This window comes from Xiphophorus maculatus, chromosome 1 (assembly GCF_002775205.1).
Source record: "Xiphophorus maculatus strain JP 163 A chromosome 1, X_maculatus-5.0-male, whole genome shotgun sequence".
Classification (NCBI taxonomy): Eukaryota; Metazoa; Chordata; class Actinopteri; order Cyprinodontiformes; family Poeciliidae; genus Xiphophorus; species Xiphophorus maculatus.
Genome location: NC_036443.1, coordinates 28,991,538 through 29,015,697, shown reverse-complemented (window position 1 = coordinate 29,015,697; position 24,160 = coordinate 28,991,538). Strand labels below are relative to the sequence as shown.

The following is a 24,160-nucleotide window of genomic DNA, read 5'->3' as shown; positions in this document are numbered from 1 at the left end:
TATAAGTGAAATAATCTGCCAATGAAAGAACACAGAGTTGGTGCAGAATTTTGGAGATTTTCCTTTTATTTCAATGGACAAATAAAAATAGCAGACAAGGTAAAATATCTTAAAAATATATCTGCAGCATTCACACAATCAGGTAACTCCTGAAGGTAATTTTAATGGACTTTATTTAGTGGCATCATCATGATGGGGACTGAATAATGTCCCTCCAAAATAGGTGAAGGTTTGTGGTTGTAAATTTACAAAATTAGAAATAATTTTAGTGGTGTATGTAGTTTTGCAGGATACAGTAAAAGTAATAGAAAAACCATAAAGGCAAAGATAGAAACTACTGGTGGGACTCGATTAAAATTTTTAATCAAGTTATTATCAGGCTCTGTTATTAATCATATTTTAATTTAAAATCATATATGGAAAAAATAAGCAATATTTTCAACTTAAAACCAGTGTAGCTGCTAAACTAGTGACTAAATAGACATAACTAATCTAAATTTATGAGTCAAAGTCTCAAACCTAATGCAAACCAAACAGTGTAACTAAGTCAGCTCTGATTTTATGGGAACTTGATTAATTTTCAACCAAATTGTTTACATTTTGTAATTTTAATTTCACCTTGAAAAGATAAAACAAAAAAAATCAGGCAGAATGAAGGTATTTTAGAAAGAAAACTGTGTTTTTTCATGACCTTGCAGGAAGCTGCGGCAAAGAGGCACAACTGTCCTGACAGGAGAGAACAATGCCAGGAAGCTGTGACAAGCTGAGAGCTTCAGCAGCCTGAAGGGTTCTTTAACCTCGAACCGGCTGATTTAAACTGTCCGCCGTCTGTAGTTTCTCCTCTGATTGAAGACGGTGGAGCAGCTCCTCCTGACTGAGCGGAGGTGGAACCGCTGAGCTCAGCATCCCATGGAGATAACGCAGAAACATTTGTGTTGGCCGAGTCCCAGCCTGATTAACGGGGACGAGACTCCCTGGTGTTCTCACTGGATCCCGCAGATCAGCAGCTGACTTGACCCCGCCAAGCGCCCTTCTGCGTCTGTTCCTCTGTCATCCTGCCCGGAGGCCATTGAGCAACTCCACTCGGCCTTTTGGTGCAACAAGTAGGAACCTGTCAGCAGATCTGCTCTCTTCTGATGAAACTGGAAGGAAGCGGTCAGCAGAAACTGACATATCCCGGCAAACCTCGCTGAAGAGGTTTGGGAGAAAACCACGAAACTGTCCGGGGGGCGCCCGGCTACAGAGGGCGCCAAAGAGATCACAGAATAATTATTTCTGGACGGGGATTCGGAGAAAGGAGCAACAAAATGCATTAAATTGCAGCTTCTGGGCTACTTTAGAAGAATAACAGCACTGTTATAGTGATTTTCCACTGTTTTCGGAACAAATGTGGCTAAGCCTTTTTGGGTTTGATAATGCTTTTTTTTTTTTTTTTTTTTTTTAGAAAAAAAAGTCAACTACATTTCTAAATTTGAAAGGACAAAAATTTGTTAGAATAAAAACTCACATTTTCACATTAATGTAAAAAGAATTGCTAGTAAAATAAGGACATTTCTGAGTTTGAAAAGATTAAGATTTGCTTGAAAAACAAATTTTGAGGATGGTTTCAAAAATTTTCCAGAAAAAAAAAACGTCTGAGTTTGCAGACAAAAATTTGCTAGAAAAACCCAAATTGAGATTAAGCTAAAGAAATGTTGTTGGGTTGGAACAAAAGGAAATTTCTGAATTTGACAAAAATTTGATAACTAAAATTTTGAGATTAATCTCCGAACATTGAATTTAAACCCATTTTGTCCCACTTCTCAAGAGTCACTGTTACTTCTCTGAATATCTTGTATATTCTAAAACAGTAAACTGCATGTTTTAGAGTCCGTACAGCCTGTTGATCGTTAAATAAGTTGACGATTATTTTCGTAATTGATTAATCAAACTGTTCTAGGCATAGTTTTATGTAACAAAAAAAACAAGTAATGTAGATTAATAATTAGCAAACCGTTAAGGCAGCTCACCATATTTCCATAAATGAATGTCTTCGTATAAGATTACAGAAACGTCAGACCTTAATTTTTATAGCTAAAGTTAATGACAGGCTGCTTACCTCTTCTGTTTGACACGAAAACAGAAGAGGAGAAGAGGAAAACAAAAGGAGGATCAAATACTCATCTTCTGTATTTAATTTCAACATCTTGAAATAATTTTTAATTACCTGATAAACCTAAAGTGGCTTTTTTTTACAGTTCCATAAATATGCAAAATATTAAACATTGCTTACCAATTACATTTTCCACCTGTGAGTGTTTTCAGTTTTGAGAGATCATGAATTTACCTTTCTATTATTTAAGAGGAAAAATTGGGATCATAAGGGTTCTGTGTACAGGTTACACCGCCATCTAGTGGTTACGGACTGTAAATATCCTATTGTAACATCTGAAACATGCAGAAAAACAAACTAATTTCAGCTGTGAAAAGCTGAAATCAGCTGCTTCCTTGCATAAATTTTGGTCTGCTGGAAGTTTAGATACCAACTGTACATTCAAGCATATTGATATCAGAACAAAATGTTTATTTCTCCTTAAATTCAAAGAAAATATAAAATAAAATCACTCCATATGCTTCACACAAAACTGACAGTTTTTAGTGTCAAAATAAAAGCAAAAACAAAGTTTACAAGTTTAATACGTTGCCCCCTAAAAATAGTTTTGTTACATGTAAAAGCCGACACTTGCACATTTTTACTTTAGTTTACAAAGTACATGAAAAACACATTATCCAGACACAAAAGGAAGAAGTGAAAATCATGTTGAACAGATGATTCATTGCATAAGAGGAATGATGTCAGAGGAAATGTTTTACAACTACAACAAAAATCAACAGCGTTCCTCCTCTGGACATTTAAAAACTTGAGGTATTTCTAAGACGAAAGTGTCACACGAAGTCGATCCGGACTCTAAAAACCACCGGCAGATCCAATACTCATTTTCACCAGTCATCAAGCGCTCGCACACATTTTCCATGGAAATACGTTCCAATCTTTGTAAAATATAATTTGGTCCAAAAGCTAATTTGCAAAAAATACATCATGTGCAGCTAATGTTTAGACGAGGCATCGTACAGACGAAGTATCTGCATTCATTCTGCCTCACCTGCTGCCAGGAAAGCTCAGAAACCTCACTGTGTTAAGGCCAAGCTGATAAAATGTAGCGTGACTCCAGAAAGTATCACCTAATTTTAACCTTAAATCATAATAATAATAAAACACACATTTGCCACTTAAATGCACAAACCACCACACTGTTCAATTAGAACCAGGATGGAGACCAGGCAGCCCAGAATCTGGACCCGTCTCCTTACAAACGAGCTCCTCATTAGTTCGGACGCTGAAACGGCTGGAAGACATGTTCACAGGCTTAGATATGATTGCTTAGTTTCCATCAATCTCTGACAATATGCTACAAATTTAGCTAAAAAATGCAACCCCCCCTTAAAACAAAATAAAAAAAGGTCAGATTAATTGGCAAAATATAAATATCTGCTGTGATAAAGTTTTTGGCACTAAGAACTACAAATACCTGCTTCTATGGATTAATGTTTACTAAAAGCTGCTTTATTCTAAATGACAATCTATTATTCATTTAAAGATTTAGGGAATAATTCTGGGAAACTGCTTGTGTTTCCACAAACTAATCGTAAATGTTTAGTTTAGCATAAAGATTGGAAGCAGCAAACAGCTCAGCTCTGTCCATAATTAACCAGTTCTGAGTATCTTTGACTCTTACAGGTAATTTTTGTTTTGGCGTCTGTTTTCAGTTAAAATATGGCGAGATTGGAGGTTTGAGACGTTACTGGGAACAAAGACGCTCTTGTGCTTCTGTTTTTAAGCTTCATGTTTGGCTCAGCTGTCAGAAATCCTTCAAGATTCAACCACGAGCGATTGATCGTACTTCACACAAGGTAGCGCTTCGTTTCGACTGAGCAGTTCGTCTGTTTTTGTTGTAAATGCAAATTGAATCATTCCACAGTTGTATTAAGTTTCACTGAACATGCTAGGGTGGATGTTACATTGCATTTGTTTTACACATCATTTTAGATAACACAATTTTAGTCAGAATGAGCTGAAAATGGCTGAAAACAGATGCACAGTTATACAACCATACATCTTTGAAAGGCAGAGGTGGAGCCTCCTGCACAAACAACAAGAATGCAACTAGTGGCTTCTGGATAAGTAAACAACAAAACACTTGTCTTTTCCAGCAGCCATTGTACAACGAATACAGCAGCAAAGCCAAACATCCTGGAACTCCTGGGATAACATTGTTGCAATCCAAACCTTGATTGCAAGGTTAAGGTTAGGTATTATTGATACCAAATCTAATATTGATATTTTGGATATTATCACCATACCGCTCAGTGGAAACGAAGCAAAAGAGAACATCCAGCCAGACTCCAAACCAGAGGTGTTCCTTTTATAAAAAGCTAATCTAAATAATTATTGTGCATTGACTATTTATCATAACATTATTTATTTACCGTATTTTTCGGACTATACGCCGCTACTTTTTTCCCACACTTTGAACCATGCAACTTATAGCCCGGTGAGGCTTTTCTGTGGATTTTTCTTCAACCACCAGGGGGCTCTTTAGCAGGAAGCGAATCATTGGAAGTCAAAATTGGAAATCAAAGAAGAAATCGCTAATTTTTATTTAGAACAAGTACATGCTAGCAGCAGATATGACAGAGAAATGTTTTCAAACTCATACCCCCTCATCATGGAAACGAAGATGTTCATTTGATGCAGCTTTTAAGTTGAAGGCTTTTGATCTGGCAGTACAGATCGATAGCCGCTGCACGTATTAAGCTCGGCATGAACGAATCCATGGTTCGGCATTGGAGATGCAGGGCTGCGTCCTTAATAGCAGATGTATTCAGGACGCTGCCCTCTGCTGCGTTCTTGTGGAAAACCGAGAGCGGCAGAGATACCAGCGGCTTATAGTCAGTGCGGCTTATATATGTACGTTTCCAGTTTTTAAAAAAAAAACTTTGTAAATGCGGCTTATAGTGAGGTGGGCTCTATGATCTGGAAAATACGGTAGTTTAATGTTTGAAAACCAAAATGAAAAAAAACAAAAATCAAAAATAAAACCCCCATCAGTTCATGATCAAAAGTGCTCCCATTCCCCACACACACTACTGTTCCCAACAGTGTTCAATACCTAAAGAAATATATATATATACATATATCTTCAAAATAAATATATGCATCATAATGCTACAAGTTTTGACTCGCCACCTAATTTAAATATTGATCCATGTGTGCATACTAGTGTTGATCTACAGTTGAAGGCTGGAATGACTTCTGGCAGCGTCCGCAGGCGGAGGCTTACGCGAAAATCTTCGAGATGAAGTCCCGAAAGCGTTTAGCGTACTGCTCAGGATGGACCGTGGAGATTTCAGCCCCGGCCTGCGGCGGACATAAACGGGTCAGAATCAGAGCGAAGAGAACGGGTCGTATGCTTTTCTCACAGCAAAATTCAAGCACTTTTCAGGCATTTTCAAGGTAAGTTTCCAGGACCATACTTAGGAGAGATAAACATAATCCAAATGAACCAAGAAGAAGACAATTATGCAATATAATTTATTATTGTTATTAATAATGTTTTTTCATGCTATTCTACATTCTCTAGGAGAAAAAATGTCATAAAACACTAATTTAATTTTAAAATCCCCAAATTTCAATAACCTTGAAATAAAGATTGTGTGATATTTTGTATCTTAATCAATTATATATTACGAATTCAAGCATTTTCAGGGATTTCAAGGACCCGTATGAACTTGATGTGGAAGAGAAGGACTGACTCACCCCGTGTTTGACCGTTTTTGCGGCGTGAGCGGCTTTCTTCTTGGTGTCGTATTGTGTGAGAACGTCTATCAGGCCCATGAAGTAGACCTCCCTCTGCGGGGCACCTGAGGTTAAAACACAGGAAAAGTCAGCTGGGTGGAAGTTCACTTCTGATTTAAGGGCTCAAATGATTCATCGTGATTAATCAATTATGGAAATAATCGCCTAGTAATTTAGTAATCGATTAATCATTAATTGGAGTAGGATCAGAACAAGACCATTTGCTGAAAGAACACACTCAGCAATAACCAAGTCAAAACTGATCATTTTTGACTTGGTTATTATATATATATATTGCATTCTGCATATTTAATTATACCCAAAACTCTTCAAATGGAATCAAGTTTTAGCTTCACCTAGTTTGCTTGCATCTTTTAATGTATTTCTAACATTGTTTAAAAAAAGGCCTCGCTGGTTAAAAGAAAATCTGTAGAATGTGTCCAATTTTTATCTGATTAACCAATTAATCATAAGAATAATCAATTACTAAGATAATCATTAAGTACAGACCTACAGGATTCAGACATTAGAGACGTAGATGCTGAAGCTCAAGGACGGTTATGATCAAGGAAAAGGAACCAAAAATTGTGGGTTTATTATAGAGCCACAACTAATCAATTAATCTATCTATAGATTATTCTAGCAATTAATCCGATAAAAAAAATAGGCAGTTCTGCTAATATTTTAAGTTCTTCAGACTTGCCACATGAGTTCGGAGAAGAACATTTTTGAAAAGCAAAGTTTTTTTTGGTTTAAATGCAATATATTTTATACAGTTTTGGCTTAATTATTGCTCTGAATAGTTGTTCTTTAAGTATAACGGGATTTTAAGACTCTATACTTCACTTAACGATTAGTCGATTAGAATATTAGCTAACGATTATATCAATTAATCACAATGAATTTGATTAATCATTTCAGCCCTTGTTTATTGCATTAAAGACTCAACTAAAGCTTACTCCATCTAAACCTGCAGTTAACACGCCAAATTTTTCACCTGGGCAGCTCCGGAGTGCGTAAACATCCACGTAGGGGTCGAACTCGCCCGGCCCCAGAGGCTTGCAGGACGACATGTAACCAGCGATCCCTTCAGGAGACGTTCCGTAGGAACCTACAGCGGGGCCCGGAGCCAGCCCGTTCTCCGACTCGGCTTCCTCCTCGTTGGACACCTCCCCGCTCTCCTCCTCCTCCCGCTCGGCTCGGCCGATGTCATGGATTCCGAGCAACAGGCTGTAGTCCATGATCTTCAGCTTCACCAGGAACTGGAAGAGAGGAAATAAAACTGTTTGCTCAGAGGATTTAAAATAAAACATGAAGGAAGGGAAATAAAAGCAGAAACAGGCAGTTTTGGTATTGGATCGGGATCAAGGCATCACTAATTGATATCAGAGTCACTGGGACAGGAAGCTAATGTAATTTCTAAAATTAAATATAAAAGATATAAATAAAGTGAAGCCAACAGTTTTCAGAAACAGTAAAATTTTACCAACTAACCACAGAAATGTATCAACATCGACATTAAAATCTTAATATTTATAAATCGTTTCCAAATCTTTAATGAAATTCACAAATCTGCTCTTACGTTTATACATTATTTTAAAAATCTCATGTATAGAACAGTAAGGTCATCAGTGGTTTGTTCTATGGCATTTATTTTGTTAGAGAAGTCCTTAAATCAAATTAAATAAACTACCTAATAAAATTTAGGGCTCCATGTTTATGTTTCTGTGCTAATTAAGAGACTTTTGTGTGAATTTTATTTGTTCCTCATTATTTTGCCTAAAACTGTCTCAGTGCTGCCATCTGTAGGTCAGATAGTGGCAAAGCAGTTGAATTCTCCTATTGGGTAAAACATTTCTTCACGTATACAAAACCATGTCACTCAGACACACCTCTTAAAATTAAGATTATTAACCTTTTAAATAAAATCTTCTGTATTATTCCAAAAATCAAATGACAGTTTTATGTTTTTAATTTATCATATAATTAAGAGCATTTCTGACATGATAGGATTATGATTTGTGTGTTTTTTTTGTTTGCTTACATCTTTTTATTCTAGTTCCACAATGTTTACCATGTTATCAGTCATGATTGTTGATCGTTTTACTTTGTAAAACTGTTTTCTTTGACATTTTTCTCCATAAAAATTTGTATGTAAATAAAATTTGACTGATTCATTAGTTTAGTAAGATCCACATTTCTCCGTTTAGTAGATAGAGTTTCAGATCTGACATCTTGATCCTGTAAAGCGGCGGTGCAGCTTCAGTTTTTTCCCTCCTCCTTCTGTAAAGTGGAGATAATTATCGGCTTTTAAACGCTCACCTCAACATCTTTGTTGAGTTTCTCCATGAACTTCTCCTTCTCCTCGTCTGTAACGTAAACCTTCTGCAGGTTGTTCCTGAAGTCCATGTCCTTAAAGGTTGGAAGCTCTTTTTCCTTCGCATCAAACAACACAGTTCAGACATTTTATACATAACGTGTATGTGAGTGAGTGGGAATAAAAATAGCAATAAGTATTTTGTTCCATATAACACAGTAGGAGTGTAACAGGTAAACCTTTTATGGATGCAAACTCGACTAAAAACCCACCTGTTTAGGATTGTATTTGAAACGTAATCAATTACAAATTTATTGATGGAACCTGACTTAATGTCATGTTTTGATTGTTGATTCCATGTTGCTTTGTGTTTCTGTGTTTGATATGATGTAAAGCACTTTGAAATGCCTTGCTGCTGAAATGTGCTATACAAATAAAATTTGATTTGATTTTGATAACTTTAGCATGAATCGATGCTAAAAAGATATGCTTACCCTTTCTTTGTCACTTGCTTCACGATCAACCAGAGAGCCCTGTAAACAACAGTTTTCTGTTATGAAAATGACATTTTAGCCATTTATTTTTAATTTCTTTAGTCAATGACATGCAATACCTTTAGGCAGAGTATTTGAGACAGCAGAATGTCTTTATATTATTTGTTTAAACCCTTTGTTAAATCAACAGAAAAGTTTGTGTTTTTTTCTGACTTCCTCTTTACTTTATGAACCGGTACAGTTTGAGCCAACGCCCGGTGGTTCCTCCTTACCTTCAGGTCATACTTCCTGTGAACCACCAGCCTATGACTGAACATGTTCCTCATGACGATGAGGTACGCCTCCTCGCTGTCGACGCTCACCCGGTACATTCCCAGGAACTGGGGCAGCAGCGTGCTGCCGTGGCACTTTACGATGTGCTAAAGGCAGAAAAAGCAGCCATTTTAAACCATGTGCATGCAGATTTAAGTCACTTTACCTGATTCAGCTCTCATTACACACACAGAAGAAAAAGGATTTAAAAATGGAGGCAAAATCGGGAAGATCTTGAGCATAAAATGTTATTCTAACTGAATTGGCAAATGCAGAACAAAATAAAGACTGGTTAGGATGATAGAAATCACTCTGCAGAATTTTTCCAACTTTTTAAATTTACAAATTTATTCACAAAGCATTTCCTTTATATTTGATAGAACTGAATATTTTATAAATGTATTTGAAAAGCATCTCAATACAGTTTGCTAGAATTCTGTTCCATTCCTCCTGATTGATTTTTCTAGCTCCGCCCACTTATTGTTTATTTGCATGGTAAGTATAAACAATAACATTTACAGTCTTAGCTTATTTGCAGTGCAAGTCCCCCGATGGGCATTTATCAGTATAAATCAAGTAATTGTTGTTGCATCAATGTTTCCAAATGATATTCTTTGTCCATTTGTTGAAGTGCACCAGTCCCTCCTACTGCAAAACGTACCTCATGCTTGGGTAACTTCAGTTTTAGCTACATCAGAAGATGGGAAATGTCTCTAAAATTGCAACATTTGCTACATTTTCAGCTGATGTGGTTCTCTTTCACACTGCTGTGTCAAACAAACTGAACCCTTTGAAAAACTTTTCCCCTCCTTGCCTGTGGGGGCGCTGCACCAAGAACCACTGAAGGAAGCGACAAAAACATCTGAAGAAGACACTGAGCACAACTTCCTTCTAGAAAAATGGAGCGGCGTCAGACTTTAGCAGTTGCAAAATTTCTCTTTCATCTTTAGTAAAAACTGAGCCAGGTCTCCCATTAGCGCTACTCCTGTGTTTGTTTTGGTTGTATGTACCCAGAATGCCCTGCGCTACAGTCTACTTCCTGCTTTTGCAACGGTCTGCTTGGCGTTCACATGTACACTCAAACCGTATCAGAGTTCACTTCAGCCGAACCCAGACTGAGGTTTATAGGCGAACCAGAGTTAAATTTTTTGGTTTGATTGCACATTCACACCTTCTCAAAATAAACCGGACTTTCTAGGCAAACGAACTGGAGTTTCATTAAAGTAGATTAAACAGGGCTGGTGTGAACGCACCCTAACAGTTGTAGCAGTAGTAAACCAAGATTCATACAAATCAGAGGGTAAAATAAAAATGAAAACAATAAAACAGTCCATAATTGGTTTGACTGTGGGAGAAAATGGTAGTTTGGATGATGCACAAGGGAGTCTCAGTAGTTCCACACACAACAATGATATCTACACATTGTTTCCGTTTCCCCAAGGAAGTTTGTTGTGAATGCCAACATCCTCATTCTCCAACAAAACAAAAGGCCCAAAAGTCAGATTCAACTGGTTCCACTTCATAGCCTGACTTAAAAGATCTGCAGGTCTCAAAAATCTGCAACAAACAGAGAGCAAAGAGGGAAACCTTGCTCATTTCCCTCCGACTTAAAAATAGATGAACATTTGAATATTTTCAAAATACCAACAATCGCACAGAAGAGTATTTGTTGCTGGTCTAGTGACACAAAGCCACAACATTCAGCCTGAAGAGGAGATTCAAATCCAACTTTAAAAGTCTGACACAATATCTAACAATGTAGACATCTACATTTTCACAGCAATAATATGCAGCAGCATCTATAAATGATTCTATTTAGGTTGACATGCACAAATAAACATTCTATTAGGTAGACATGCAACAAATGTATAGGAAGAGTGAAAAAAAAAAAAGGAGGAAAATGTAATTTAAAGCAGCCATGCACTCTAAAAAGCATGTAAATTTTGTGAAATGGTTTATAAATTCAAAAATTAAGTAAAAATATTGCACAATTCAAGTAAAAAAAAAACTAAATAAAAAAGAGCGAGATAAAATGACAAAAGTTATTTCAGCTGTTAATTTATGTTAGTTTGTCTGTAAAGATATTTCATCTGAAAAAAGCACAAAAAGCAGACAAAAGAAACGGACAAGGAACAAAGAAAAAACAAAAGAAGCTGATAAACAAAAAAGAAACAAGGAAAAAGAGAGAAGAGTAAAACAGAGAAAGAAAGACTGGTTAAGCCAATTGACCCAATAAACTCTTTCCAAAAAAAAAAATAAAGAAAACAAACAAAGACAAAAAAACCACAAAGATAACGCAAAGAAATTCTGATCCAAATATATGGATGGCTGCAGCTACACTCTGCTTTCTGAGCCTTTGGAGGATTTTCCATTAAATTACTTTTTGTTTTCCTTAAAAAGAGGCATCAGGGGGCGTGCTGTGGTGGCGCAGGGGGTTAGCACACCCCACGTTTGGAGGCCTTAGTCCTCGACGTGGACGTCGCGGGTTTGACTCCCGGTCCCGACAACCTTTACTGCATATCTTCCACCCTCTCCTCATCCTCCTTCCTGTCTGCCTACTGTAGAAAAAATACGAGCCACTAGCGTCGCAAAAACTCTTCGGAGAAGAAAAAAAAAAAAAAAAAAGAGGCATCAGCACACACTTACTAGATTACCAACTTCTGCAATCACCCAGAGCAATAAAAACAGCATTCCTGAGTGCTTACTTATGCTCAGACACATAAACAAAGACTCCTAATTACGGGGAGGAGGCAGATTTTGCACGTTTACTCTCAGCAGACATTTTTAACGACCAATTCTAAATCTGATTTGTAGGTTGAACCACAGCTGGTCCCACATCGGCTCAGCAGGCCTCACTGACTCTCACTGGAAAAAACCTCCTGCAGCATGCAGCACACTCCCAGGGGGAGGCGACAGATGACAGATGTGGCGTCTGCAGCCCAGGGATGGTGTGAAGCGTTCAGACGCACTGCAATCAACTGCCGTGGTTTTTATGATCTGCCTAGAATTGCTTGTAAAAACAAGGAGAACCTAAGAAAGTTATTTTTTAGAAAGTAAAAGGGTTCTCTACATAACTGCTGAGGTCAAAGGTTAACAGCAAAAGAGGTCAGACTGCCAAACTCTGTAGTTTCACTAATTTCAATGTCATGAGATGTTTCTAAAACTTGCCGGATGTTTTATTGGCGTTTAAAGCATCAGGGCCGAGAAACTTTATAATCTACATTCCCTCTAGGCCAGAGCTCAGCTAACACACTGTAAAACCTATTTAGCTAGCCTTACTTTGAAAAAAGCAAATATGCAAATTTCCTGCCTGAGAATTTTTTTAATTTTATTAAATTAACTGAGTAACATTGACTTGTTCAATTTTAGTCAGAGTTATTTAAGAAGAACATACTGTATATCCAGATTATTTTATGATTATTTTTCTGCAGTGCATTTATAAAATATTCAAACAAAAATGCAGAAAAGCTGAGATACCAAAAGTGATACAACTTGACATGCCATCATTGGCTGATGTCTGCAAAGCAGCCAATCCAGAAGCGGCATAAATTTCCCCTGCCACTGATTGGCTGAACCCCAAGACTGAAGATGATAACTTCTGCTTTAGTTCTAAAATGATTTCCACTGAGGTACATTTGGTGTCTGAACTGAAACTGCCACTGGTTGCCATGGTTACCCATATCCATCTTGCTGGCTGTGCGAGGTGTAAATAATTTTATTAGCAGAATTGTAAACAGCTTAAATAGTGATGATCAGTACGGTGGGTACTGACGTAGCGTGACATCAACTGATAATCCCTCTACAGATAAACCAATCACAGCAGGTTATTATTATAATGACATGCTGTAATAATAATCTGTGGCAGATGCCGCTGCTCTGTGAAGCAGCAGCATCACAGAGACCCATCCGCCCGGCACGGCGGACCATGACAACCAGTTATTCACACTGAGTATGGCGTCTTGAATGTAGCAGCTGTGTAACGGATGACCTAGCTTAGCTGCAACTAAGCATATTGTTTTGTTTCATAAATCATTCCATTACTTCAGTATGCAAATTAATGTTTAAAAAAAATTAATATACACCTTAGAAGAAAATTAAATCAATTCAGAACAGCAATAATGGAAATACGGATTTTAATTGCAATTAAAGGGGTCAGTTTATAGAACAATCTATTTTTCTGCATTTAAAAGATTTTTTTTGTTTATTTGTACTTATCTGGAATAGTTTTCTGACCTGAGTACTTAATTTTCTTTTTATGCAAATAGAGGCAGATATTGCAAGTTTATACTTCTTTCTGCTCCTTTCCATTCATTGTTTCTTTTGTCACATTAACTATTTATATTTATTTTTGAGTGAATGAAATAAAAAATAAAATGAAAAATGAAAATGCACCTGATAGAAGGTAGGAGGTATTTAAGTGCTTCAGTTACCTGGTGATACTCTGACAGAATGTTGTGCATGTCTGCAACGTCTTCGCTGGAGATCTGCTTGATGACAAGAGTTCGATCGTAGGAGTTGAGGAGGAGACTCTCTCCCTGATCATCTGCACTTCTCACCGGGGGGCTGCGGGTTAAGGACACCTGAGGAGAAAACGACAAACAGCACAAAGTCAGAAAATGAGGACATTTAATGTTTTGTATGGGAATAATAATAAAAGATTAAAACATTCTCACCTGATAGTCCAGATCCTCAATACCAAAACGTTCTCTTAAATTTCGGAAGACCTGAGGACAGTATTCTTTAAACTTAAAATGTCCGGGAAGGTTTTCTCTGATGAAAGGAGAGGAGGTGGAAATATTATAACATTAATCCGCCTGATGGTCCTTATGAAAAGTATAAGAGTGAGTGTCTCACTTGTTGAAGAGGTGATTGTTGACTTTGACCTTAGTGTTAGCTTTGAAGTCATCAGGCAGGAGCATGACAGGAACAGGAACCTGGCTGAGATCATTGATCTACACAAAGGACAGACATATATAAAGGTTTGGGATTGCACAACATCTAATGATTCTTGAAGAAAAATGCCTCCATCAGGCCATAGATACAGAGGCACAAGCAGCAATAGGATAGAAAAATTTTAGTTTCCAATGCAAAAGCTTCTTAAAAAACAAGTACATGTGATTTGTATTGTTTTTAATTGTGTAGGATGTTGGGTGAGAGAGAGTTTTATTGGTAAAATATATATTGAAGAGGTAATTTAGCCATTTAAAACGATGTGTTGGAACAAGGACACAAGAAAACCCTGCAGGATACCGACCCTTAAGGACCGGAGTTGGAAAATTAGGTTATTCTAATATTTTTTAGCTCAGGCTAGCTCTAAGGGTCTTTGGACCTTTCACTGTGGCTTTTGATATTTGGCAGAAATGGTGCAGAAACAACAAATCTTCTGAAATATAGGTAGTCATTTTAATGCAAATTTTAGCAGCTTGTTTTTTTAAAATCCAGTATTGAATTTCCACAAAATAATTACAAGTATCAGCTGTTAGGTTTATTCTTCAAATAAACTCTGAAAGAATCACAAGGACACAAAGGCTTGTCTGCAGCAAGGGGAGAAGCCTGTCAGACTTAGCTACGTTAGACGAGCTAACTCCAACAGGCCAACTCCAACGGGGTCTTGCAACCCTTCAATATTTATTCACTTCTAAGCATAGGCGTGTCGTCATAATGATAATTCAATAGTAAAAACAAGTACAGGAAAATGCATTCCATATATGGTAACTCTTTAAGAAAGCTGCGTTTGATATTTACACAGGATGTCAAGTATCTTTGTAGACAGTTGTGAAAGCATCTGCAGTCTGGAAACATCTTTAACAGAAAATCGCAGTTTGCAGAAGTATAAAAACAGCAGATACCTCAGTAAATAAATGGTAAAAAAGTATAAATTCCCCTATCAGCGATATTTTTTCTTATTATTATGATGATAACTAAGTGCTTTTTTACTTACATCAATTTCCACAAACACTTTTTTAAAAGTTGTTGTTTTTCTCCTCAAGTGTTAAAATGTTACAGACATTTATGAAATTACATTGAAAAAAATCACAAACATATATGATACAGTAATAGTGATATTTACTGGCAACACTGTGAAGATGTGTAAAAAAATATCCTGCTGCATCTTACATTAAATTTTCCAAAACAAAACCCAAGTTTAATGAAAATAAATGTGGAACAATCCCTTCAATTTAACCTTGTAGTCACTATGCTAGACAAGGACTAGAGCTACACAAGGTCATCCAAACATCTTATTACAAAAGTATTTTGATGCTAATTTCACCGTTTTCCTTTGTTTCTATAATCATAAACTCTCCAACACTCTCTGTGAGCTTTAGTATCACTGCTACTAAAAATATAGCATCCCATAAGTACTTACATTATGGACACATTGTCCTACAAATTTAATAAAAACCTTCATTGACATCCCAACCACTTTGTGAAGAGAATAATCAGTAAGAACTGCAGCAAATAGTAGCATCTTAGGCTCCAAAATTCCCATAAAAACAGTTAGAATTAGCTAAACTCTGAGACTTTAACCCAGAGTTTAGCATGATTGAGCTGAAGAGGATAAGACAAGAGCAGGAGTGTCCAACTCCAGTCCTCAGGGGCCAGTGTCCTACATGCTTCACATGTGTCCCTGTTCTTACACAGCTGATTCAAATGGTGACATTACCTCCTCAACATTTTTCATTTCATTTCTGGAGAATGTTTTAATTTAAGTTTGCTGATCCAGGGAAACGTTTGAAAAATGTAGGTCGACCTTTGACATTGGATCTGTGCTCCAACCTAGTGAAATGTTCCTGTCGTACTGGCAACAACAAATTTTAACAGAAAAAAACACAACAAAAAAAGCGCTTCAGTAGTAGCAATCGTTTTTCCATGGAACTTAAAAAGAATTTCTTTCATCAAGTATTGTTACAATAGGAAAGAAAAGGCCAAGTGGGAAGAATGTGTTTTTAGTTACATTTTATATGATATTAACAATAACACTGCAGTATCAAGCTTTTCCAACACAGTGTAGCCCTACAGAAGAGCTTCAAAGTCTAAAAACATAAAAGCTCTGTCCATAAAGTAAAAAAACACAATGATCAACCTCATGAATAAACAACTTTGCTTTAGTAGGGGAAGTGTTGAGACCAGGAGCAGTGACCCGTAAAAAGCTGTAAAATTAAATATTTTTTAGGAGTTGGACTATTTATTGCGTCACAGACAAGTTAGTTGTATACATTTACAATAAATAGTTTTGTTAAGAAATAGTTAACATGTTGACATTTTTCAAACTGCCAAGCGAGAGATCTGATGATAAATGTGAAATTATTAAGCCTACTCCTAAAATACATATTTTAACAAAATAAAAGGAATAATTTATGGTATTTAAACTGTAACTTAATGCTAAGTTCAAAATAAACACATTCTAAGTCCCATAAGCGCCTGTGTAAACTAAAATAAGAACCCACAGATCAGATCACTCCCTTTGTGCCATAAAGACATGTTAGTTATTAATTCTTTTAAAGATGTCCAAGTTTCCAATCTGTCATGTCACAGATTCTGCTGTCATGTCTCCAAAACGCTATAAAAGAGTGGGGTTGTTTCTAATGCTAACACCGAAGCTACACCGAGTTAGCACATTCCAACTGAGGTGATTAGCATGTAGTGAAACGTTAGCTTCCACCGACTCACCGAGTGATTCACGCCCCAGATGAACACGCTCACGATGGGCTCGCTGGCTCGAAACACCTTCACCTTCTGCTGAACAAAGTGCTTCTTCTTCGTCTTCGTCTTGGGCGCCAGGACCACCATCGGACTGGACGTAACAGTCCCCGAGTTACCGAGGGCAGCCATGGCCGCGGACCGTGTTCTGTCGTCCCCTGCCGAGAGAGAGCGCCGAGCGGGCGGTGACGCGTCTTTTTCTTCCTGATGATGGTTTAACGGCTCCTTCACGCGCCGCTGACTGTGACAGCTAAAGTTCACGCGCCTAAGCTCTGAGCGCTCTAACCGACGCGGCTTCTTCCAGGGTTCAGTTTAACGTTTAAACTATCGACATGAATCAGTACTCAGTCTCCCATTACCACAACAGAAATGTTTTCTTAACCTCACTGACAGTTCACAGTCCACCACTGCCACCTCGAGCTCAACCGCGTTATTTTCAGTTGACCGAGCAGTGAGTGTATGATTGACAGCTGTCAGGGACCAATCAAAATCTATCTTTTGGAGTCAGGTGACCAAAATGTGGGCGGGGACTTACAAATTTTTTTTTTTGTCTGTTTAGTTTTTGGTTATTTCACCGAAATTTATGGAAGTCCATTACTGCCACTTGAAGTCATGACTATGACATACAAAACCAGAATTTTGAGATCTTGTCATCGTTTTTGGATTTAATTTCAAGTTTCAACATCATAATTTCCATTTTCAAAGTCATAATTTCAACTTAAACACAATTTTCAATCTTAACATCATAACTTTGACTTGCACAGTTATAATTTTGAGATTTAACATTATGATTTCAGTTTTCAAAGTCATATGTTTGACTTTCAAAAACATACTTTCTTTCAAAATCATAATTTAGACTTTCATAGTCAAAATTTAGATTTTTGATCATATTTTCAACTTTCAACATTATAACTTTGACAGTCAGTTATAATTTTGAATTTTAGTCATAACTACAACTTTCAACATCATAAATATGACTTACAAAGTTATAATTTTGAGATTTAAAGTTAGAATTTCAATTTTCAAAGTCATAAGCTTTACTTCCAAAGTAATAAGTTCTTTCAACATGATTTCAACATCATAATTTTGACTTTCCTCATCATAACTTTGAATTTTAGATTTACAAGTTATAAATAACTAAGAGCACAGACTAAAAACTTAGTGAAGTTCTGGATTTCCAGTTCAGTGGAAGGATTTTTCTAGGTGATATTTTGAGGGTCCAATAAACTGTTTCTGCATGTGACAGTAGTTGTATTATGCATGTAATTAAATAAAATTAAACAGCGTGGCATTACTTACTCGCTGCAGAATCTGTATCTGCAAAACTGGACCAATCATTGTTTACGACCATATCAGTACCCCATATTGATGTGAAGAAACTTTCAACAAATATTTTTTACAATATCACTGCAACTCTATTTCTACTGTAGTTTCTGTTAAGCTACAGTACTGATGCTGTTTTATTTGGCTCAGCTTTGGCAAAAAGAAAGAAAACACTCGACACCAGACGTTCTATTAATATATGTTTATTCTTCTCCATTTTTACTGTCATGTTTTATTTTTGTATTTGCAAACGTTTTACAGGTCCTCTGTGCAGAGACCCATCACCACAGCACACACACTGGCACAACAAGATTAGTCAGAAACAGCATTAATTTCATTTAGTAGCACACAGATTTTGGGGGACTTTTGCAAGGACGCAGCAGAGACATACCATAACACTAACAAATCTTATATTTTTTCTGTTTTTTTCTCGTACTGAAATAAAAAATGATGTTTTGACTTGCCGAAATAAAACAAAGAATAATCATTGTCATTCTTAACCCCTTAAAAACATAACTAAAAGGAAAAAATTAAGAGATAAACATGAGTTAGAACCGTTACATGTCATGTACAGCAGTTTAATGGAGCTCTAATGAATGTATTGTGGCCCAAAAAGGCGTCTTCACCCCGACATGAAATAAAATAATCTCTGTATTTAAATAAGAAACTGCTGACAATATAAAAATACATGGCATTGTATTATAGCTTCATTAAATAAATCAACAATTCATATATATATATATATATATATATAAAATATTATACTGACGTGTAGAAAAATATGCCTTACAACTTTTTTTTAAAAGAGTAACAGCTGTAAGCTTTTTGTCTGCCACTTCACCACAAAATTGAAACATATGTACAAAGAAACAACTGATAGGCAGTCAGAATGAACCGATGCACTCTTAGAGATATTTTTTCTGACTTGACATGTATTTCTATATCTATATATATTTGATACTATAGGATTCAAGCAGTAATTGATGTCAATACATCCCCAAAAATAAGTTAATAATAAAAAAGAAGTATTTTTCTGTCATTTATGGCGATATCAGTGTATCTTTGGAGAGCGGGAGAGAGAGGACGGTGAGGGAGACACATTTTTAAATTTAAAAATGATTTTCCAGACGTTTTTGTGTCACATCACCTACCTAACAGTATTTAAGCCCACTGAGATCAGAACAAACACAGGCAGTGTCAGCTATCCCTAAAAAGTGTAAAAGGAAGAAAAAGAGGAGAAAAGCCGGGACAAGAGTCAGGGAATACGGAGGGTGTTTTTGTTTGTTTTGTTTTTAAATCATCGCTGAGGCAGTTCACGGAGCGTTAACACGAGCATGCAGCATGTCACAGAGACGAGGCAGAGGACGCTGCTGCAGCTGTTTGACATTCAGGCAGATGTTACTGTTGCTTGACCATAAAAGAGAGTATCTTGCTGCAAGAGACAAGAGAAAGAGAGGGCATGAATGTGTAGTTTCCCCATAGGGAGTGGTTTATCCCTGTTACCTCCTGTCCAGGCAGTGTCTAGCACATGCTAAAGCCACCCGCCCTCTCCTCCCTGTACTCCAGCTCCTCCACCCATCAACCACCACCACCTCCTCCTTCTCCTTCTCCAGGCTCAGAGCAGTCGGGCAGACGTGTCTCTCACTCCCCATCGCATGGTAAAGTGCCATCCTCTCTGGCACGGGAAGGCACGGGCGCGCCGAGCTCGTCTACACACCAGCAGTGGCCACGCTGCATGCCCTTGGAGGAGCGGCACTACGAGGAGAGAGAAAGAAATGGACACAAAAACTTACTTTTTCATGTATTTTCTTTGGAATTTACAGGGTTTCTGAAGGTTTCACCAACTTATCTGTAAGACTTTTTAAGCCCTTTATTAAGACCATTAGAAAATACATTTAATGGTGGCTTCCTTTAACAGGTCTATCAGTTATAAGTTATACAAAACATTTACTCTCTCATGTGAAAATGGCTGAAGACAGAAGTGCAATTATACAACCCTCCATCTTTGAAAAGCTTTAGTAGAGCCTCCTGCACAACCAACAAAAATGTTGCTGGTGGTTTCCAAGTTGTTTCCAGCAGCCATTGTCCAGAGCATACAGTGGTTAAACCAGCTGACTAAGTGTGCTGGAGCTCAGATATGGTTGCTAGGTGATGGGCGGAACTTGGCTAGGGTTGCTAGGTAACGGCGCAGTAAAACTCAACAATCAGGAGTTTTTTTTTGAAACGGCTTGTTTTCCATCCTTTAAAAAACATAAACTAAAAAAACAAACAGCTGGATAACTTTTTTAAAGCACTTGGACTATTTTTTAGAAGCAGTGGAGACCCAAATGGAAGAACAAAAATGTGCAAAATGTGAATGTTGCATAAGCTTTAAGACTTGTATCACTACAGAAATGTACAAAAGAAAGAATCACAAATAAATAAATCACATGGGCTGGCAACATAAGTAAACCAGTAGCTAAGACAAACATCGCCCAGCCGACTGGCAATACATTTGCATTTAGCCATGATGGTGGTAAAGAAGCTAACTAGATTTTACACTTTCTAGTTACCAGTAGCCTCTACTGCCTTGAGTCACAGAATGTAGTGAAAATGTTTGAGCTACTCAAAGATTTGTGTAGTAGTAAAGACCCACAAGGAAAAATAAATAAAACTACATAGAATATTTGAGATTTAATAGGCCTTCCACAACAAAATTTAAGAGCTATGGATAATGTATTTCAAGCCATTTTTGTTCTCAATGAACTTAGGACAATTAAAAACTTTTTAAATGAAACTTAATGATAATTTACCTGATGATCTGACAAAAAAAGCAATGGAAAATCTTAAAAGTGTGGCATGCAGTTGTGTTAAGCCTGTCTGAGTCAACACTTTGTATAACCAATACTGCAATGTTTCTCCCATCCTTCCTTCTGTTTGATGATTTTTGTTTTTCAAGATGGGGCCACAAGAGGGCGCTAGGTAAGCTCAGAAAGTTGAAGGATCACCTATAGTTTTCAAAACCATAAAGTCTAACCTGTATTTTAATCATAATTATAAAATGTAAATTAAAATGACATGGAAAAGTTATTTACATTGCGCATCCTTCTGATTGGCTCAAAATTAAGTTGCTTTGCACTTCCAGTTAGCGTAGCAGCAAGAAATGGAAAGGTTTCTGATAAGAACAGGCAGAAGGAACCATTTAGCAGTCATGCTGCGGAGGACACCTCTGGAAAACCATAATAACTCACGGCCGACTAAACTCAGAAGGTATGAGGCAACATTAAACAGATAGTGAATAAAAGTGAGGAACAAAACATTCTGAAAATTGATGTTAATTTAAATATTTTGTAGCAGCATTGTCTGTGGATTGCAAAGGGGATCTCCGGCTAGAAGTTAATGCAATTTTGGGGAAAATTACATGGAAAGGTTTGGAACCTCTGTGTTGATACTCATTTTTAAAGCATTACCTCACTTGGATTTAGGTCTGGACTTTGACATTCATGCCATTTCCAAAACATGAATGTGGTTATTTCCATTATTTTAAGCTGTTTAGGATTTCCAGCATCCCCCCACAGCATGATGCTGCAACTACCATGTTTGCACACATATAAATGGTTTTACTGGATTTTATTTAGGGTAAAAAGGAGTAAAATAACAAAAAAATCCTCCATGCACTCATGCAAATTGTGCAACACCGAACAGAGCAAAGACCTAGAAACCTCTACCTGCTTTTTCCTGTAGAAGCCCCGGGTGTCACAGTTGGGAATGTAGATGTCGCGGTCAGACTGGAAGATCGTCAGTTCCAGACCCCTCAGGACGCTGTTGAGTAGCTTGCGGCAGGGTGCCTGGAAAAAGAGCAATGCAGAGGGCGACTTTAAAAGCCCCAGGGAGGAAAGACAGAAGCTGGGTGGCATTTAAAAGCTGCTGGCTCCCCTCAGAAATCCCTCGTCAGTGTTAGATTAGCAGCCGTTTTGCATAGTAACAAGCAGGATCATTTATGTGTAACAGATGTCACATATTGTGTCACATTATATAACGTTTTGTTACACAATGCTTCAGCTTTTCAGGTCACAGAAATGACTGTGCATTTTTTTGGTGTGAAATGTGACTGTGTCATCTCTTTCAGCAGCGCACACACCACTTCTGAACATACAGACTTCTCTTCTGTTTGAAATAAATCTGTGGCTGCAGCAGCCGAGTCCAAACTTTCCCGATTCACATCATGCTCAATTAGTTCTGCCGCATAGCAGCACACACATCATGCACCATAATGCATGGCGTGTGAGCAGCGCGTGTACATGTCGCTGCAACACCCTGAACAGCAGAGGATCCGTGAGGAAATGAATTGCAATGCATCCTTCTTTCTTTTTTTCTTTTTCTTTTTTACTTTGCAGAGATATAAAAGAAGGGCTTAAACTTACTTTTTCAAGGTCACCAAAGTGTGAGGGATGTGGACCTGGGAGGAAAGGAAACGCCATGATGAGAATGTGACATTAAAACAGCAGCGCTCCCCATTTATCAATTTGTTTTACAATTTGCGATGGACTGCTGCATCTTTGTGCTAAACAAGTCTGCTGAAGACCTCCAGCTGTGACTGAGCACCGATTACCATCAGTATGCTCCCTTTTTTCATGCCGGTTAATCGCAGTATCTCAGTTCGAACAGCAGATGGTGATCACTGCAATAAATAGCAGCCTGATCAGGATGTAGGTGACACTGTGACAGTTTCACATTTCATCTGAATTCCCTACGGAGAGGCTGACTTGTAGGACAAATCATTGTCATGAGCCCTGGCATGGCAATGGATGATACATCTGGATGTGTTACAGCTAAAAAAACCTAAAATCATTTAAATAAATGCAAGCATTTACATCTTTACAGGCAAACTGATGCTGAAACTGAACCAAGAGTGTAATAGTTTCTGCAAAGCAGCAGAATCATGAATGAGTTTCTATCTTTGGTGATTCCAGAGATGCTTTGGCTAGACACTAACTGGTGACACAGCATCACATGCATGCAATAAAAGAGCGAGTCTGCAGAAATGCGTGCAGTATCCATTGTAATATAACTCTAAATGTCAAGCTGAGTCTGTATGTGATTTCATGCACTTGTGTCTTACCTGTGGGGTGGGGCCTCTCGGTGGGACTAGTTCTGATGTGCTTGGCGCAAACGCCTCGTCCCTGCAACAGAGCCTGCAGGGGGCTGTGCTCCCTGGGTGGGGGCATGCAGCGGAGCCCCTTGGCACAGCTCAGGGTGTACACGCCACACGGCTCCCCCTGGGCCAAAACTGTCGTGCTGCCGGCGACGTCGTGGTCCCTCGGGGGCCGGCCCACCCCCAGGGGGTCCTTGCAAGAGGGACAGACCTTGAAGGGCCCCCAGCGGCTTCCCCCGGCCCAAGATCCGCAGTGGGCGATCAGCAGCAACACAACGGCCGTTAAGTTAGAAAGGAGAGGCATCTTCTGTTCAGGTCTCAGGTTCTGCACACTGTCACTCCCTGTCAGTTAAATGTGGCCGATGCTATTTCTGGATGTATATCACTCTTGTCTTTTTTTCCCCCCCGCTTTCCTGCGTCCGTTTCCTGCTCCTAAAACAGTAGATTTCCTTGGCGCTTTGCCGGCTGAGTCCCCCTGCAGTGCCAGAGGACACAAATGGAGATTGAGAGAGACACAGCAAAGCGCCAGCTTTTAAAGATCTGAAAGGCGGTGATCGGGAGTGAGTGAGAGAGAGGGAGAGAGCACATTTATGACACCTTCAGGGGCTGGGACTCAAAGAGAGAGAGAGAGAGAGAGAGAGAGAAAGAGAGAAAGAAGGAGGGGGGAGTAAAGGAAGGGTGGATTATATTCCTTTTAGAAATTATCAGAATTTCTCCACCCAATCACCATTCATGCTAATCTGCTCCTTCAACACATCCAGAATCACTTGGTCAGTTCTGTGTACTTTAATTTCAGTGTCAAAGATCCATCTTTAAGGTTCGCCATGGTAACAAATATAAATGTTCAGTACATGGGCGTACACTGCAATGCTGTTCCCCCACTGCAAAATGCATATCCAACTCTAAGTTTTTTTCCCGCGGTGGAATCCTCTGTAAGATTTCCTGTCTAAACATGTAACTGAGCTCCACAAATGTAATAATCC

The 24,160-nt window shown here is 38.0% G+C and overlaps 2 protein-coding genes across 2 annotated transcripts; both read right to left on the bottom strand.

Moving 5' to 3' along the window:
• Positions 1-4,734: 4,734 nt before the first annotated feature.
• pip4k2c (phosphatidylinositol-5-phosphate 4-kinase type 2 gamma) lies at positions 4,735-17,148 on the bottom strand. Its single transcript, XM_005801903.3, has 10 exons — positions 16,691-17,148; positions 13,874-13,971; positions 13,693-13,789; positions 13,450-13,599; positions 8,980-9,126; positions 8,708-8,746; positions 8,219-8,332; positions 6,894-7,158; positions 5,858-5,961; positions 4,735-5,458 (listed from the first exon to the last, which is right to left on the bottom strand). The coding sequence occupies exons 1-10, from the start codon at positions 16,850-16,852 to the stop codon at positions 5,378-5,380; spliced, it is 1,257 nt and encodes a 418-aa protein (XP_005801960.1). The 5' UTR covers positions 16,853-17,148; the 3' UTR covers positions 4,735-5,377.
• A 1,082-nt stretch (positions 17,149-18,230) lies between these two features.
• Positions 18,231-23,764, bottom strand: LOC102230643 (insulin-like growth factor-binding protein 5). Its single transcript, XM_005801906.2, has 4 exons — positions 23,145-23,764; positions 22,447-22,481; positions 21,751-21,870; positions 18,231-19,798 (listed from the first exon to the last, which is right to left on the bottom strand). Exons 1-4 carry the CDS (start codon positions 23,479-23,481, stop codon positions 19,685-19,687), a joined length of 606 nt encoding a protein of 201 aa, XP_005801963.1. The 5' UTR covers positions 23,482-23,764; the 3' UTR covers positions 18,231-19,684.
• Positions 23,765-24,160: the final 396 nt, after the last annotated feature.